We start from the raw sequence: 17,772 nt of genomic DNA on the forward strand, positions 1-17,772 counted from the left end.
ACTTTTGGAAAATGCCTATAATAATAATAATAATATAACCCACAAGAGAAGGGAGGAGGCTGAGTGGGCATAATCATAAACAACTTTAGATATATATATATATATATATATATATATAAGTCATAATATTGGAAGAGGGTTTTGTTTTGGTTGATGGGTCAAACAAAGGCAAGAAAATGATACCCAAATCTATGTTTATATATATATATATATATATATATATATATATATATATATGTTATGGGTTTTGTTAGTGGAGGGATTTGATGCTTCAATATCTACCTGATTCTTGCTTTCTTTGTTTCTTCCCTTGTTTGATGCCAAACCAATTAGTAACCCTTTTGTAGCCAAGCAAGAACACATTTCTTGGTCTTGGAATATATATAATCTTGTGGCGAAATGAAGTGCTTGGAGGGAATGGAGGTCATTTTCTGAACCCTCTACACATTTCTCCTCTCTTTCTCTCTCTCTCTCTCTAACTAATTTCTCTCTCCTAGACTCTTTAAATAAGACCACTTACCCCTCACTTTTATTATTCAGTTCTTTGTGTACAAACGAATAGAAACAAACCCATATTGCAAACATTCGAAGCAGAGAGATTCAAATCCCTAAACCAAAAGGGAATATGGTGGGTGCTTTCTTTCTTTCATTCTCTTCAATGCCTTCAATCATGTCTCTCTGATTTGATATCTGTTTCTTTCAGGAAAGTGGTGATCGAGTTAGTAGATGGGAAGGGTATGTGGATTGGAGGAAGAGGCCGGCTTTGAAAGGTCGCCATGGGGGAATCATTGCGGCAGCGTTTGATCTTGGTATGTGTGTGTTATAACATAATTTTGAGGAAAAAGAGTGGATTTTGGAGATCAAATTGAAGATTTTTCATGGGTTTTTTTTTTTTTTTTTTTTTTTTTTTTGATGGGTTTAGTTGTGGAGATATTGGAGAATTTGGCGTTTTTGGCAAATGCAAGCAACTTGGTGATGTACTTGTCGCATTACATGCACTTTTCTCCATCAAAATCAGCCAACAATGTCACAGATTTCATGGGAACTGCCTTCCTTCTTGCGCTCCTTGGTGGCTTTCTATCTGATGCCTTTTTCACCTCTTATCTCATCTACCTCATTAGTGCTGCCATTCAATTACTCGTACGTATATCATTACCCTTTTTTTTCGGTAAAAGATTCGAACGTCTGAGTTCTTGATTTTGGTATATGATATGAAAAACAAGACAAAAGGGGTACTTGGGAGGGGGTGGATCACGAGCTAACTGTTGATGCCCCAATGGTTGTGTGGAAAAAAAGGAACTTTATTAGATTAGAAGAAGTGGGACCCAGTAAGAGTGTGATAATGATCATGCAATGAGTGCGTCGTACTGGAATATTTCTCCCACCATGCATATATAAGGCTAATTATTTTGTGTTTGTGTTTACTCATCATCTTCTTGTAGTCGTCTTGTCCCCATTTGTAAGCCATTGGTCCTCAACCTAATGGCTGTAGCCCTATCAGATGTCGCCACGCACATAACTCTTGTGTTTTTATTACGACACGTGTCTTTAAGTCTTGTCCACATCATACTCGAAATAAGACAATTCTTTTTTTCTGTACAGTTGTCCATTTATGGTCTTTGTCTAAGATTTGTTGATCTTCAAATAGTTAATGTGATAGCTTAAGCCCTCACTCGTCTCTAGTAAATATTATCTTTTTTTTATTTTTGGGCCATTGTTCCCCTCCCCAACCAAGATCACCGTTTCTAGCAAATATTGTCTTTTTTTATCTTTCTTTTTCATGGGTCATTGTTCCCCTCTCTAACTAAGATCACAATCTCCAGTAAATATTGTCTTCTTTGGCCTTTCTTTTTTTTACCTTTCTTTTTTCTGGGTCATTGTTCCCCTCTCCAACCAAGATCACTGTCTCTAGCGAATATTGTCTTATTTGGTCTTCTAGGTCATTGTTCCTCTCTCCAACCCATGTAAGATCTCATAATTCACCCTTTTTGAGGCCATTGTTTCTCTTTCCAGGGAATATTGTTTTCATTGGTCTTTCTTTTTTCTGGGTCATTGTTTCTCCCTCCAACCCATGTAAGATCTCATAATTCACTATTTTTGAGGTCATTGTTTCTCTTTCCAATCGATGTGATGTGAGATCTCACACTCCACTTATTTTTTCTTCTGGGTCATTGTTCCTCTCTCCAACCAATGTAAGATCTCATAATTCATCCGATGTGAGATCTCACAATCCACCCTTCTTTTTGGCCATCGTCCTTGCTAACATTTGTTCCCCTCTCCTAGATCTCAGAGTTAAAATCATTTTTTTAGTGTAAATATTTTAAAATATTGATTATTTAAAGGATATGCATGATGACATTGTTGAAATCTGATTAAATAATTTAGCTAGATGATTCTTGAAAGAGGAATATTTTAAGGTAAGTGCTTATCTTATTGTATTATGATGAATATTAAATATGTGATGATATATGCATAGATAGAGATTAATTTTTGGTAGTCTTTATCACTTGGGGACTATAGTTTTAATGAGTTATGGTATGGAGATGAACATAAGGAGGCATGACATTATATTACATGGTCAAAACGACATAAAAATTAAAAGATGTCCCTATGAATAGGTAAGCGGCAGCCAATAGGATGAGAGGAAAGAGTAACACGTGGCTTCAAGTGTGTTCACATTGGTGTCAGTGAGGGAATATGATTGCTTAGTACTGACACCTGCCTCCTTGCATTTCCTCTCATTCCAACTACTTATGATCCTATCATTTCAATCTGACAATCAATATCTTCTGACATAAAAACATAGTTAACGTTGTAATCAACTTTGATTTAGGTAATGATTACAGTAATGAAGCTCTAATCCAAGAATTTATGCAGGGATTGGCAGTGTTGCTGATACAAGCCAAGATACCATCGCTGATGCCTCCTCCATGCGATCGCCACGCAAACCATGGCACCATGTGCGAAGAAGCGAGCGGTGGTAAAGAAGCAATGTTGTTTTCTGGGCTATATCTGGTGGCGTTGGGAGTCGGTGGCATAAAAGGGTCGCTGCCGTCGCATGGGGCGGAGCAGTTTGATGACAGTACCCCACATGGCAGGAAAAGGAGATCCAGTTTCTTCAACTACTTTGTGTTTTGTCTGTCATGTGGTGGGCTAATTGCAGTCACATTGGTGGTGTGGGTTGAAGACAACAAAGGCTGGGAGTGGGGCTTTGGAATTGCAATGCTCAGCATAGTTCTGTCCATGGTTGTGTTCTTTGCAGGCTCCCCTCTTTACCGCAACAAAATACCTAATGGAAGCCCATTCACAACAATTAGCAAGGTAGAAATAAAGTTGAAACTTTTAATATGAGGCAAAATGGAATCAAATGAATGAGCTTTTGTGTTTTTACTGAGAGCAGGTTTTAGTAGCTGCAATGTTTGGTTGCTGCATCGGCATGAACTCACGAAACTCGATATCGAGTATGGAGATGAGCCCGGCTCTTGATGACAAGGAAGCTATACAAAATGAAAAGGAAAGACATTCAACAGATGAGGTGGAAGAGCCATCAGAGAGCCTCAAGTTTCTAAATAATGCAGCTCTAAACAAGCCATTCTATTCAGCATTAGAATGTACAGTGAAAGAAGTTGAAGAAGTGAAGATTGTGTTGAGAATTCTACCAATATTTGCTTGCACTATCATCCTCAACTGCTGTGTAGCTCAGTTATCTACATTTTCGGTGGAACAAGCATCAACAATGGACACCAAAATAGGTTCTTTTAAAGTTCCACCTGCATCTCTCCCTATATTCCCAATACTCTTCATCATGTTCCTTGCACCGATATATGATCACTTAATCATCCCGTTTTCTCGGAGAGTAACGAAAACTGAAACGGGGATCACTCATCTTCAGAGGATTGGAGTTGGGTTACTTTTCTCTATTGGAGCCATGGCTGTTGCAGCAGCTGTTGAGACTAAGCGCAAGAGAGTAGCCACCAAACACGGTCTACTCGACTCGGCTCAGCCATTGCCCATCTCGTTCCTTTGGATTGCCATCCAGTACTTGTTTCTGGGATCAGCAGATCTTTTCTCCTTGGCTGGATCATTGGAATTTTTCTTCACAGAAGCACCTGCAAGTATGAGATCCTTAGCTACATCTCTATCCTGGGCTTCTCTGGCTATGGGGTACTATCTTAGCTCAGTGGTTATATCAATAATCAACAACGTCACAGATAGATCAGACCACCAGCCATGGCTGTCGGGAAGAAATCTAAACCATTATCACCTTGAGAGATTCTACTGGTTGATGTGTGTGCTCAGTGGATTAAACTTTGTGCACTACCTATTTTGGGCTATGCAGTACAAGTACAGACCAAAAGCACGACAATAGATAGATATAGATATAGATATGATGCAGTAATACTTACAGGGTTTCACAGATTTATTCAAATAGATTGACATTCCCGCCTTCCATCCAGTGGAGAGAATCTTGACAAGCGCTGCAAATGCTCTTATCTTTCAGCTGGCATGAGACAAACAGAATGGAAGGGTAAATTTTTCAGGTGGGCGGAGAATGAAATGACTTGTATCAGTGAATCTGTGATGCGTGGGAGAGAGTTAACTATTCGCCAAAGCATCTTTTTATCAACCTCTTTGTATTTGGTTTGCATTAATTGAATCTTTCTTATTGCACGTTCTTTGCATACTAAATTTGACGGATATATAACAATCAGATATATAACAATCAGAAACTATGGTATGATAATATTTAATTTTAATCAGTCCACGAAACAATCTAAACTTCACCTAGCAGGTTTTAGCAAAGGACAGGTAAACCATTTGGACAACAAAGTAGGCATAAGTATTTGCTTGTCCAGTGAGTTCAATACATTCCCTCATACTAATAAGCTACAAGGTAAACACAGCCGCTAACACATAAATCAAAAGAATGCCCACCGTTTCAACTTAAAATTGAGACGCTTCACATTCCATATTAGAAAAATGAGACCTTTACAATAGCGTTTAAGAACATCTACTGTCTTATCTTTCTTATATACCTCTTCAGGAGATGTAATTACAGTGAAAATTTAATATTACTTTTCAAAACGAGACGAACGGGCTAGCCCCGTGAACATCCCACAGTCATGGACAAGCTCCTCACGGCCACCCTGACTGCACCCACGGTGCTAAGTTGTTTCATCTTAGGGTTCAACCCATGTTCATCCTGCTTTTTATCATCTTCATCCATCTGCACACCCACAAAGTACGCTACCTGCAAACAATACCATTCACTTGGTAAGGAAATAGAAAAGCTTTCTTGGTAAATTCAGCTATAAAATGTCAAAAGGTAAACAATAGTGGGCATTAGTACAATAGTGGGCGTTAGTACACTTCTTGTTATACACATTGATCAAATACTGGGGCAAAGAAACATTAATGAAAGCAAGGTTTCATAACTATTCTTTGAATTGTTCTGCCCGGATTATCTTGTAACAGCCCATGCCTAAGCTCAAGCCCACCGCTAGCAGATATTGTCCTCTTTGAGTTTTTCCTTTCGGACCTCCCCTCAAGGTTTCTAAAAGGCATATGCTAGGGAGAGGTTTCCAATCCAAACCTTTATAAAGGGTGTTTTGCTCCCCTCTCCAACCAATGTGGGATCTCACAATCTACCCCCTTTAGGGCCCAACGTCTTCGCTGGCACTCGTTCCCCTCTCCAATCGATGTGAGATCTCACATATCTATTTTCCAAAACAACTAAAGTTATCGTTCCTTCCCTGAGTCTTTTTGTTTTTTTCTTTTATTTTTTATTTTTTATTTTTTAAGTTTCGTTCCTTCCTTAGTTGCGGTTTGTAAGTCGAGCATTCAAACATAACATAGCAATCTTTAACATTATAATAACGTTAATCTATATGAATCATCCAAATTCAGCACTTAAAAACATTTCTGAAAATAAAAATAGAAAGTTACATTCAACAACAGCTCCGAAACCATCTTTGAATTTGAACTAAATACAGTGCTTGTCTTAGATGGGTGATCGTGCACAATGTACTATGACTAAAGAAGGCAAACAATTTTTTTTAACTCAATTCAGAAAACGTGGACATTATTAGAACTAGAGAATCCCAAAATTTCAATCAATACTAAAGAAAGCAACAATACCTTTCCTGAAGCATTTCGAACAGGTGATATGTGGAGATCATTCCAAAATGAGCTCTTATTTTTCCTGTTGTAAGAGCAGTTAGAAAGTTGTCTTTTATTCTGAAGACTACAAATTACGCATTGTATAAAATGTTGTAGATAATATCAACCTGTAATTTAAAATCCGCACAGTGCAAGCTTGTTCAGATTGAAGACTTTCCTTTATCTGGAAAAGAAAATCAGATTCATAACAATTATTTCTATAGGCTCCTTCAATCCTCCAATTAACTCATCAGAAACTCAGGTGAAAAATGCTTGATGAACAAGAAAGGAGGAAATACACAACCTTAAAAAGGGTTGAAGAATCCGTGTCAATTCCACTTAAGAATCTACAGTCGCGCCCCAGCACTTCACGTCTAGTATAACCTAAGGCATGCAAGGCAAGAAAAATTGTAATGTATTGTTCAATCAGAATCTTTAGGCATCAAAATCTTAAATGCTATATAGTTGCCTCAATGTTTAGTTTAGCACCTGTTAATTTCAAAAACTCGTCGCTCGCATAAACTATAGGCATGTCTGGTAAGTTCGGATCGGTTCTGAAAAATGCAGAGACATGACATGAATCCAAAAGTGAACAGGATAACTTATTCGCTCATAAAGCATAAGATTTAGGCATAAACAGAAGTACTAGTCTGGAATAACTCACAATACAAAGCTCTGTTTAATTCTATTAAGAGATGTATTCAAGGATGAACAAAGAATGCCCACCCTTGGCACGCTGCATCTCCTTTCGCACACCAATCTTCCAGTTACCTCACTGTGATGAGTTAGGACAGATAAGATGTTACTAATAGCAATTGCAGCTCTTTGCTTCTCATCATCACAAGCTTCACATGGTTCTTCAATGTCTACTCCTATGAGATATCCACTCAGGAGAAAATCAATGGCCAATATCATAACCAAAGATGAAAACAAAAATAAAACAAAAACTAGCGGAATGACTAAAACTCTGAATGAATAATGGTAGCAGATCATAAATCTGTGTTGAAAAATATTAAAACATTACTCAATGTTAACAGAACTAGAAAGGTAAGAAGAAAGTGAAGGAGAGAAATAGATGGAAGTTCAAGCAATACTTTCAGGAAACACTGGATCAAGCTCTAGATAGAAACTGGTTACCAGAATGGGAAGAAAATCAAGAAGAAAAATGAATGCAATCAGCTCAAAAATTTCAACAGGAGCAAACAGGAAACAGCTTGATGCATAATTTAGAGACAGACCTCTGATGTCGGAATCCGGTGGTGAATCTCTGTTCAAAATAAAATCCAATTCCGAGATAGAATCAGACAACAACTCCCGGCGGCAGGACTCTAAAAGACTTTTGCTCGCTCTAAATTCATTCTCATAAGGAACACCTTGAATTCTAGAGAACCCACATATAGATTTCCTTGAATTCTTCCATATCGGCACCTGAACACCCACAAAGTGAATGATCCGCCCATCTTCCTTGCAGAAGACAGGACTCAGTTGAAAAAAGACCCAGAAGGGTGTACCATCTTTACGATAATTTAGCAAATTAATTTGAATCCCCTTCTCTTCCCTAATTGCCTCGCGAATTTGCATTACTGAACTCCTACAAGTTTTTGGGCCCTGAAACATCCTCCCATTTTTTCCAATCACCTCTTCTTTGGTATATCCAGTCATCTTCAAGAATCCACGGCTCACGAACACAATTGGGTGACCCGATATACTGGGATCAGTGATTGTAAAATTATCCGATAAATCATTAAGAGCTTCACGGACCCAGAGAGAATAACGACTGTTAAGTGATTGTTCAATCAAACCCATTTGAAATTCCATCCTCCTGGTTCTTCAACTTGTTGGACTAAAACCCCTTTCTTCCTCGATATTCGGAATAGTCCCAATCCCATGAGGCACTCAAACCTCGGGTTCAGTCTCTCGAAGAAGCTTTGAACTTCAGTATATAAAATCAAGAAGAACAACAAACAAAAACCCTAGAATGAATACGTATCGACTCAGGGATTCGACAAGCTACTCGCTGGGAGAACACACTTAGCAACTACGAGTGTCCATATGACTGTGAATAAGAGAACATCCGAATGAAAAATATCGCGTAAATTGTGATCAACAAAAATTGTTCGCAACTATCCATATTTCGATGCGATGAGAAAATTGAAATGAAAATGATCCAGAAATCAAATCACACATCACGCCGTCGAGATTGGAAAATGAAAAATATCAAACCAGCAATGAAGAAAACGAAAGCAGAACCAACGCTGTTCACAAATTCGCGGCACAATATTTCTGGTTGATATTACCCCCTCCTTCGGCCACAAAATATTTACAAAAAAAAAAACAAGGAAAAATGGTTATCCCATTGTTGTAAGCTTCTGATCATATCAAAAAGATAACAAGAATGTAAATCATGAAGATCAAGGTATAATTTTCTTGCTGAGTTGCCACAGATTTACCGAAAAACGGAGGAATTAGAGAGGGTGTGCCGATGGTAGTCCCAATCATTGTGACAAGGAGTGTCCACGTAGATGAGGAACAAGGTATCGATGGGCTGAGAACAGAAGCAAACCAGGGCACCGACGCTGAGCCGAATACCGTTCTTATCCAAATCCTCGTCATACTGTGGTGTGTGAATATGATTTTTTAATTTTTTAATTTATTTTTTTTTTTAATTTTTAATCGCAGACCCAAGTGCGTGGCAGAACGCGCGTCGTGGTATTTTTATTTTCATTTTATTATAAAAGGCTCTTATCCATATATTCCACGTTTTTTAATTTGAAAAATAAAGTCGAATTTTAAATACCAAAAAAATAATTTTTAAAATTTTTATTTTTGTTTTTAAAATTCTTTAACAAAACTAATTGAAATTTTAGGAGGAAATAATCACAAAATTTAAAAAAATAGAAAAACAAAACCAACTACTTGTTTTAGAAAAGTTAGTTGATAACCGAACATGAAAATAGTGTTTATAAGCTAATTTTTTCTAAAATAATAAATGATTATTAAATTGAGTATTGGTTTTTTTTTTTTTTTTTTTTTTTTTTTTTTTTTTTTTTACATTATTATTATTATGATAATTTTTGTAGCGTATCCAAAATCCAATTTTTTGTTTTTTGAATCTAAATTTTGGGCTGAATCCAGGACATGGCATTATTACACGTTATATAGAGGAAGACTTCTCCTAGTATGACATAATATGGGAACGAGTCAAGGTAGAAGCTGGAAGACATGTGACGCCATATTAAAGAAGGAAGTCACAAATTAGGCGATATAATAAAAAATATAATAACTAAAAAAACTTTAAAATAATTTAAATTTATTGGTTATACTATCATAGTATACCTCTTTTTCGGTAGCTCAATCATACATAACTTCAAATGGAAGAGAAAAATCTCCACAAAAAAAAATGGATCACCATTTTCATATAAAATAGTAATCTATATACTAAATAACCGACACAATATAAATTTATAAAGCATTAATGAATAAAAGAATAAACATCAAGCCAAGATTTTTCATTCCTACCGAAAGAATAAACATCTAAAAAATACTTTATACAATGTGATGCGAAAATAAGATTGGAATAGAATAAGTCGACTGAAAATTATATTTACATTTATTTTTTATTAAAATAGAATAAGTCAACTTAATATAGTATTTATGAAATTTAAGTCTATATATTAAGAATGAGATAGAAAATATAATTGGGAAAGTGTATTATTATTGATATTGATATCCTTTAAATAGGATACAAAAAGTACAAATGAAGAAAATATAAATAATTAAATACTGATAATAAAATAAAATATACTCTAAATCAAATCATAAATGGAAGAATATTAAGATATAATATCTAAGATATATTCCATAAATAATATATCTCAACACTATAAAGTATTATTAATTATAGCGATTAAAATCGGTAAAGAATTCATCGGTTAAAATAATTTGTATATAAAATTTTAAATATTTAAAGAAGAAGAGAGGATTTAACCCAAAATCCTTAAAAATTAAATAAAATAATTTGAAAATTTTGGATAAAGGTACAGACGATGGGATTATTAAAAATTTAGGCCCGGGAATAATGTCAAATTTCAAATTTATTGGGCCCAGAGAAGCTCTGTACAAGTAAAGCCCAGACCACATTAAATGGCCCATTGGTGCCGTAGCGAGAAAGTATGTTCGGCCCGGCCACCGATTTTCTTATGTCCGGTGCTCCGCCACCACTGGATCTATCCTCCACTTCGCTAACAGAGTTTCTCCGGCTCGATCTCTGATCAGGTAGGTAGACCCAAGGACCGCTTGTTTCCCCGAGTTATCTATATTATTCTCAATTTCTTTGCTCTACGTGCTTAGTGATTGACAAATGGCATCATCGATCAATTTCGATTTCCAATTACGAGTTTACCGGACGCATCTTGATTTTGCAGATACTCTGTCGATACGATAATGAATTTTCTACTCAGATCTACACATACCGTCCCTCCAGAGAGGCCATCTGTTCAAGAAACCCCTCCTCCAGCTGCCTATTACGCGCCAAAGCCAGCAGTAACTTTGGAGGGTCTGATTTCTGAAGATCCGTTTCCCCAATATTCTGCTGTTGGTAATAATGACGAGGAGGCTGATGCATCTGGCGGTGATAATGGAAGTATTGCTGGTCATATGGACAGAAGCGGCCGTGCTAGGGTAGTAAAGCATACTGATGTTTCCGAGGAAGAAGGGTGGATTTCCATTCCATGCAGTGGGTTCTTGTTATATCAGTTCACTAATGTCTGAATTTCATAACTGTGACATAGTGCATGAATGTGTACCGATGCTTTGCATACATTCTGGTTGCATAAGATGATGATCATAATACACCGTATAGCTTGTATATACTGTGATTTTTATTCAAAGAAGATACATCTACATTGTATGTGAATAGTCAACTCGAAACTTTGGCATTCGTTTCAAGTTAAGGCACCTAATATCCACATTTAGTCGGATCAAATGGCTTTGAAAGCTGAATGTGAAGTTTCAAATTTGAAGTTTCAGTTCTCAAATGATGTCCTCCTCCTGTCCTTTTGTTTGAAGTTGGAAGTCTCTCATTAACTAAGATAGAACTAGCTTAGGAACTTCATTGCATAAATCTTGCGGTTCCTTCTCATACGTTTAGAGTGTAAAGACTCTTTAAGTATCATTTTAGTGTTTAGGTCGCGAGATTGATTAGTCTTTTTACTAGGACAATTACTTAATAACGCATTCGTTTGATGTGAAGTTCTTACACACAAGAACACACACCTGAAATTATTTTAACTAAATGTATGGTTAGAGGTCCTGATTCCTGAGTAGTAGAATGGTTAACATGGCTATATTCTTTATTTGATAGATACGTTCTCCTCTTTTGGTTCTGTTTCACAAAGGAAATCTAAAACTTGATATTCTTTTCTAGAGGGTCTTCCTAATGATTGGAAAAATGCATCAGATGTGCATGCATTATGCAGTGAGGACCGATCTTTTGTATTCCCAGGTACATATACTTTTTCCATCTTTTGTTTATTTTGTTTTTCATACACGTGCATCTTCAGATGAGAGAAATACTGTGTTACCGGTATGGTTCTTTAACTCTGCCCTCTATACAGGTGAACAAATATGTATCTTGGCATGTTTATCTGCTTATAAACAGGATACAGAAACCATTACTCCTTTTAAAGTCGCAGCAGTTATGAGTAAAAATGGAAAATGGCATAGTCCCAAAAAACAAAATGGGAACATGGATGATGAAACTAATTCCACGAATGGGGAAACACATAGTACAGACCAGAATGGTGAAAATCTTTTATGTGAGAAGTTTGATCCATCAGAGGATGTTTCTGCCAGTGAGTCTCTTCTCAGAATGGAAGACCACAGACGACAAACAGAAACATTGTTACAACGATTTGAGAACTCTCACTTTTTTGTAAGAATTGCCGAGTCTAGTGATCCCCTTTGGTCAAAAAAAGGATCTACTGACAAACAAAGTGACTGTGAGACGGTGGGCCAAAACACTGTTAAGTCTAGCATAAATGCAGTCATTGATCAAGGGGACTTTAATTCCAATGTCTCTGGTGGCGTAGCAAGAGGTACCTTCAAGTGCTGCTCTCTTTCTGACGGAAGCATAGTGGTATGTATTAAAAAGCTTCTGGAATTCTCGTGCAAAGTGTTATGTCCCTCTGTTTTTCTTGAGCCTACACCCTCGGCAGGCTCCAAGAACTTCTGATATCTTGATCTTGCAACACAGTCTTCACCTTAAGTGTGAATCAATTGATACACAAGCTTACTTTACTTGCTTTTTCATGGTAGAATTTTCTATATCCTTTGTGTTGACATTCAGCGTAGTTATTGTGATGCAACTTGTTCAGTAGAAATAGAACTTGGTTGTTCCCTATTTATTTCATGTTAAGCCAACGTAGCAAGTGGTCTTGTCCATCCATATTTATTGCAGCATTTCTTTTACTACATATAACTGTTCCTTCCGTTAGAATAATGGTTTGTGGTTCATTTGATATCATCATACTTCTTTTCAGAGTTCTTTCTTCCTATATAAGTTCCTAATTTCTAATATCAGTATCAATTTCAACCCTCTTTCTAAATACTGATTCTCATTCTATCTTCTTGTGGGAAGGATGCAGGTGCTTTTACATGTGAACGTTGGTGTTGACATATTGAGAGATCCTGTATTGGAAATTCTTCAATTTGAGAAATACCAAGAGCGGCCAATGTCATTTGAGAATCAGGATGCCTTAGGTTATGCAAATCCGGATCCATGTGGAGAATTGTTGAAATGGTTGCTTCCTCTAGATAACACCATTCCTTCTATTCCCCGCCCTTTATCCCCTCCCCGTTTAACTACCAATGCAGGAATTGGTGGCACATCTCAGAAGTCCAGTGTTTCTGCTTCACCTGGCTCTCAGCTCTTCTCACTTGGCCATTTTAGAAGCTACTCTATGTCCTCTATACCTCACAATACGGCACCACCTCCTGCACCCATTAAAGCTGCAAGTTCAAAGCCAAGCTTTGAAATTGATAATTGGGACCAGTTCTCAACCCAGAAGCCTTCAAAGAGCAAAAGAATTGGGGGCCATGACCTTTTATCATTTCGAGGCGTCTCTTTGGAGCAAGAGAGATTTTCTGTTTGTTGTGGACTGAAAGGAATTCATATTCCAGGAAGACGATGGAGGAGAAAACTTGAAATCATTCATCCTGTCGAAATCCAGTCCTTTGCTGCTGATTGCAATACAGATGACCTTTTATGCGTTCAAATTAAGGTTTGATGCCAGGAAATCCTTTTATTATTATTATTATTATTATTTTTTTTTTATAAAATAAAGTTATAAGCAGTACATGATATGTCAATACAATTATATGTGTCATTGATATTATGTTTCTCTAGTATTCCTTTGGATGTTCTTTGTGCAGTCTTTTTACAGAGTTACATTTGTTGTTTTGCAGAATGTGTCTCCAGCTCATATACCGGATATCATAATATATATTGATGCTATAACGATTGTTTTTGAAGAGGCATCAAAGGATGGACTCCCCTCATCATTACCAATAGCTTGCGTAGAAGGAGGCAATGAACACAGCTTACCAAATTTAGCCCTCAGGTTTTCATCCACTTAAAATACATTGTATTCATTAAAGTTCTCAGGCTTCAGTTATTTTTTTAGTTGTTGTGCATCTGCTGTAACCAGCAAGTGGTGGGGTTGCGGTAGTTTGAGAACGAACTTCCTACTTTGTGCGTGTGGTGAACTAATAAAAAAATTGGTTATGGGTTTTTCTTTAAATGCTTGCTTCTTGTGTTTGTGTCTCTGACGGGAGGCACTAACTTAGTACCATTGTCTCTAGTGAGGGGTAAATTTTACAGTGTCATTTCAATTTTGACTAGAATATTATCCAAGATGAGTGTTTTTTAATTTCGTTAAGTGACAATTGTGACCTTCGAATGTATCCAAGTATTACTTGTGAATCATTTTGGTATGAGAATATATTTACATTGGTGCCTCTGTTTTCACTTTTACATGGTAATTGAAAAGTTACATTCATTTGACCGTATGTGGAGCTTCTCTATGGCAGGAGAAACGAAGAGCACTCTTTTATTCTCAAACCAGCAACTTCTATGTGGAGGAATATAAAGGCTTGTGGAGAAAGAAATTCTCAATCATCCCGGTTGCAGGCTGGAAATGCGACATCAAGTTTGTTGCTTACCTCAAAAAATATTGATCAATATGCAATTATGGTAACTTGCCGGTGCAACTATACTGGTATGTTCGCTGATCTATATTTTTATTGTTTATCTTAATTAGTTTAATTGGGGCATTTTGCGATTTTCTGTTTCTCTTAGGATAAACACATTCCTTTCATTGATATTGTGGAAAATTTCCATCGCATAAGTATTACCCATCCATAGAAACTTATAGAAAACAACTTAAGGCAATTTCGGCTGGAGAATAATCACAAAAAGAATTGGATCGGGAGCACCGAAATGAAGGACTAAATATAGAATTTTCAAGTAACCTCTCCCTCTCCCAATTCCTGCACTGGTCATTAAGGATTCTTTGATTTCACAACCACAAGTCGCTCTCGACAACTAATCACAATTCTCATTGGATTGGTTTTACCTTGTTGGACCATAATGTCTTCGCATTTCTTCTAAAGCTATTTTTTTTAAGCATATGCACACTCCACAATTTTTCTTTCTCACCAAGTTTCTAATGCCAACTAAGATTAAACAAAGAAGGTTAACATCCTATGAACCAAGGTTAATGGGGCATTGGTAGAAGACAAGCATATGGATTCTTCTTACTGCAATCTCATAATTCTGTCAGTTGGCCTCTTATTCAAGTACTTCAATTATTTCTTATATTTTCTGAATTTGTACAGAGTCGAGATTGTTTTTCAAGCAACCAACTAGTTGGCGACCTCGAATTTCAAGGGATCTTATGGTGTCTGTGGCGCTTTCAGGGGACACCCCTAAACCCAATGGGATTGTTTCTCACCTTCCCGTTCAGGTTTAAAGCAACAAATTTCCAGCAACCCAACCCCCCACGATCACCACAATATATATATATGCACTAATTTCTCATGCTGTCCAATCAGAAGTCATCTGAAGTGGTTTAAATTTCAGGTTTTGACACTTCAAGCATCAAATTTAACATCTGAAGATCTGACCATGACGGTTCGTGCTCCAGCTTCATCCACTTCTCCATCTGTGATTTCGTTGAATTCCTCACCATCATCACCCATGAGTCCGTACATGGTTTTAAAAGAAGTTGCTGGAAGAATCGGCAGTGAGAAGTGTAGTACATTGGAAAGACCGAGATCAATTCCTGCTGCATCTGAGAATAAAAAACACAGTGTTGATTTTACGGGCCGGTCGGTTTCTTTTAAAGAACAATCTTCTCCCATGTCAGATATCATCCCGAGTGCTGGTTTAGGTTGCTCGCATTTGTGGCTCCAGAGTAGAGTTCCATTAGGGTAATAAATAATTCCTTTGTCTCTGGACAAATAGTTTTTCCAACACTCATTGCTTGCGTGGTCTCTGCAGATGTATTCCTTCTCAATCCACAGCTACCATCAAACTTGAGCTACTTCCCTTGACTGATGGCATAATTACGCTTGACACATTACAGATTGATGTCAAGGAAAAAGGTAATGATGGTCGTTCTTTCTCTTCTCTGCATTCTTCAAATTCGTACCCATGGTGAGAAAAAGCTAAATAATCCTGCCCAATTAAACATTTTTTGGTTGGGGTGAACCCACTTCGAAAATTTTACAGTATAGGTAATGATAATTATGACGGGCATGACCTACTATTTATGTTTATGATCACTCATTATTCTTACATTCAAGTTATCCTCGTTTGCATACACTGAAGCATACAATGTATAGCGACAATTGAGGGCAGAGAGTAGCTATTTGGGTTCCTAGCATATGCCCCCATATGACTGTATAACTTATAAGCAGTTCCTTTGTGTTTATTTGCTCACCATCACTAATCATTATCCCGTCTGGAAAATTTATTCTGATATTGCTTGCATCTGAGGTTTCTGAGGAAGCTTTCTGGTTTCTGTTAAAACTTTACCTTCAATGCTCGTGCTTCTAACAAACTCGAATCCTATGTGAGTCCTGTGCTAAAATTGAGAATCGTATCTCTATATTTATCCCTCCTAAAAGGATAGAGATTAATTCTCTCATTTTCCTTTTCGATAACTCTTAATAGATATTTTTATTTGCAATAGGTTTTACACCAACTCAAATTTGATTTATATGCGTAACATTAGGGAATAATATCTTTATTTTTATTATGCTCAAGATCATAGATTTGGTTCTCACTCTACCATTCTTCATGCCCGCTGATTTTTCACTTAGATTTTTTCTCATTCTTATTTTCATTAACTTACGATAATTTTTCTGAAAAAATATCTACTAGAAATTCGTTTAATTATTTTGATGCAACAGGTGCTACGTATATCCCCGAGCACTCACTGAAAATAAATGCAACCTCCAGCGTTTCTACTGGGATTATTTAAGATGGTTCCTAGTGTTTCACATTTTATCTCGAGCTCTGGAGGGTCCATCCAAGGCCCGCCCTTTTGGCCATTCTTGATCAGAATTTTTATGGTTTCTAGGCCAATGAATGACCATTCGCGCGTTTGCCTTCTCTTTGAATGATTGATACACCCGTATCAATTTATCTTGGATTTATAGCTTTTAGTCGTGTGTTGTAAGTTGTGTACCCTCGTCTTGGAAATGGAATCGATGTACATTCTGGAATGTCAAAATATGTACTTATTTTACTTTTATTATTTGATTGTGCTTCCAGGTTACTGCACCTAGAAAATAGTGGAGAAAAACTGTGAATCTGCAACTTTTGCTGTGGCTGGTTTTTGATATATTACTAGATTGTATGTTTCTACTTTTACATCTATTAAGGCTGAAGACCTTGTTCAGATCTGCTGTTCCTGATTCCAAATTTGATGCCTTAATAACGCCTGCCATGCTGTTAGCTAATAATATTGCATCTTTTTCATCCTTTCTACAAGATGTAATGGTGCCTGTGGCCTGTCCAACAGGACGTTTTCAGCGCAGAGAAATCATCCAAGACAGACCACACAAAATTAAGCCAACTTCAATGGACAGGTCTGAGTTTCAATCATTGTTAGTGTTCTTGATATTTCTTGATATTATTTGACTTTATTGTTCTATGTAGATGGTGGAATAAAATCTCTTTAAAATCAATAGAAGTACTTAGTTCTAAAGTCTTACTCTTTTACTAGAATACTACATTACAATTAAGGAGCTTAGTCTTATCACTTTGTATATGATGGACCAAATTGATAAATGAATGAACATAGTTTGAATAGTCATAATCTGTTTCCTTCTTTGTAAAAAAGTATGTTAGAAAAAAAAGAAAGAATAGTTCATACGCTTTACCCCCTTTGGTCCCCTTGCTATGGTGGTGAAAGTTATTTGTCATTGGGTAGCAAAGCTTTGAAGGGCTTGATGGTCTAGTTTTTCTCCACGCTTTTTGACTTCTATATCTATTACACACACACATGCTATGCGGCTAGTGAAAATAAAGTACACAAAAACAAAAAC

The 17,772-nt window shown here is 36.8% G+C and overlaps 3 protein-coding genes and 1 long non-coding RNA gene across 6 annotated transcripts; 2 read left to right on the forward strand and 2 right to left on the reverse strand.

Moving 5' to 3' along the window:
• Window positions 1-269: 269 nt before the first annotated feature.
• LOC111798695 (protein NRT1/ PTR FAMILY 4.6) lies at window positions 270-4,672 on the forward strand. Its single transcript, XM_023682003.2, has 6 exons — window positions 270-423; window positions 541-628; window positions 704-809; window positions 923-1,140; window positions 2,878-3,321; window positions 3,401-4,672. Exons 2-6 carry the CDS (start codon window positions 626-628, stop codon window positions 4,367-4,369), a joined length of 1,740 nt encoding a protein of 579 aa, XP_023537771.2. The 5' UTR covers window positions 270-423; window positions 541-625; the 3' UTR covers window positions 4,370-4,672.
• LOC147793821 (uncharacterized) lies at window positions 2,545-3,702 on the reverse strand. Its single transcript, XR_015420388.1, has 3 exons — window positions 3,660-3,702; window positions 3,392-3,497; window positions 2,545-3,289 (listed from the first exon to the last, which is right to left on the reverse strand). It is a non-coding gene; the product is annotated as an uncharacterized LOC147793821 (long non-coding RNA).
• A 265-nt stretch (window positions 4,673-4,937) lies between the features above and the next one.
• On the reverse strand, window positions 4,938-8,753 carry PLPB (PAS/LOV protein B). 3 transcript variants are annotated; one of them, XM_023682152.2, is made up of 8 exons: window positions 8,610-8,753; window positions 7,398-8,462; window positions 6,824-7,031; window positions 6,649-6,713; window positions 6,464-6,543; window positions 6,288-6,343; window positions 6,139-6,202; window positions 4,938-5,251 (listed from the first exon to the last, which is right to left on the reverse strand). In XM_023682152.2, exons 2-8 carry the CDS (start codon window positions 7,975-7,977, stop codon window positions 5,099-5,101), a joined length of 1,206 nt encoding a protein of 401 aa, XP_023537920.2. In that variant the 5' UTR covers window positions 7,978-8,462; window positions 8,610-8,753; the 3' UTR covers window positions 4,938-5,098. The 3 variants fall into 3 exon arrangements, with proteins under 3 accessions (XP_023537920.2, XP_086978564.1, XP_023537915.2); XM_087122438.1 differs by lacking the exon at window positions 7,398-8,462 and having other exon boundaries at window positions 8,610-8,743; XM_023682147.2 differs by having other exon boundaries at window positions 7,398-8,741.
• Window positions 8,754-10,296: 1,543 nt separating this feature from the next.
• Window positions 10,297-17,123, forward strand: LOC111798634 (uncharacterized). The gene is made up of 11 exons (XM_023681902.2): window positions 10,297-10,434; window positions 10,584-10,894; window positions 11,585-11,662; window positions 11,775-12,295; window positions 12,804-13,439; window positions 13,624-13,778; window positions 14,248-14,435; window positions 15,055-15,182; window positions 15,299-15,648; window positions 15,719-15,822; window positions 16,633-17,123. Exons 2-11 carry the CDS (start codon window positions 10,603-10,605, stop codon window positions 16,701-16,703), a joined length of 2,523 nt encoding a protein of 840 aa, XP_023537670.1. The 5' UTR covers window positions 10,297-10,434; window positions 10,584-10,602; the 3' UTR covers window positions 16,704-17,123.
• The last annotated feature ends 649 nt before the right edge of the window (window positions 17,124-17,772 follow it).

This window comes from Cucurbita pepo, chromosome 1 (genome assembly GCF_057944985.1).
Source record: "Cucurbita pepo subsp. pepo isolate OVF chromosome 1, ASM5794498v1, whole genome shotgun sequence".
Lineage (NCBI taxonomy): Eukaryota > Viridiplantae > Streptophyta > Magnoliopsida > Cucurbitales > Cucurbitaceae > Cucurbita > Cucurbita pepo.

Excerpts from the sequence above, each read along its gene's own strand:
- LOC111798695 (XM_023682003.2), top strand. Across the intron at positions 1,141-2,877 it reads GTGCTGCCATTCAATTACTC|GGATTGGCAGTGTTGCTGAT; the intron begins GTACGTATATCA and ends GAATTTATGCAG. Across the intron at positions 3,322-3,400 it reads CATTCACAACAATTAGCAAG|GTTTTAGTAGCTGCAATGTT; the intron begins GTAGAAATAAAG and ends TACTGAGAGCAG.
- PLPB (XM_023682152.2), bottom strand. The coding sequence starts at position 7,977 with ATGGAATTTCAAATGGGTTTGATTGAACAATCACTTAACAGTCGTTAT. Across the intron at positions 7,032-7,397 it reads ACCGGATTCCGACATCAGAG|GAGTAGACATTGAAGAACCA; the intron begins GTCTGTCTCTAA and ends GATATCTCATAG. Across the intron at positions 6,714-6,823 it reads ATTAAACAGAGCTTTGTATT|AACCGATCCGAACTTACCAG; the intron begins GTGAGTTATTCC and ends TGCATTTTTCAG.
- LOC111798634 (XM_023681902.2), top strand. The coding sequence starts at position 10,603 with ATGAATTTTCTACTCAGATCTACACATACCGTCCCTCCAGAGAGGCCA. Across the intron at positions 10,895-11,584 it reads GTGGATTTCCATTCCATGCA|AGGGTCTTCCTAATGATTGG; the intron begins GTGGGTTCTTGT and ends ATTCTTTTCTAG. Across the intron at positions 13,440-13,623 it reads TTTTATGCGTTCAAATTAAG|AATGTGTCTCCAGCTCATAT; the intron begins GTTTGATGCCAG and ends GTTGTTTTGCAG.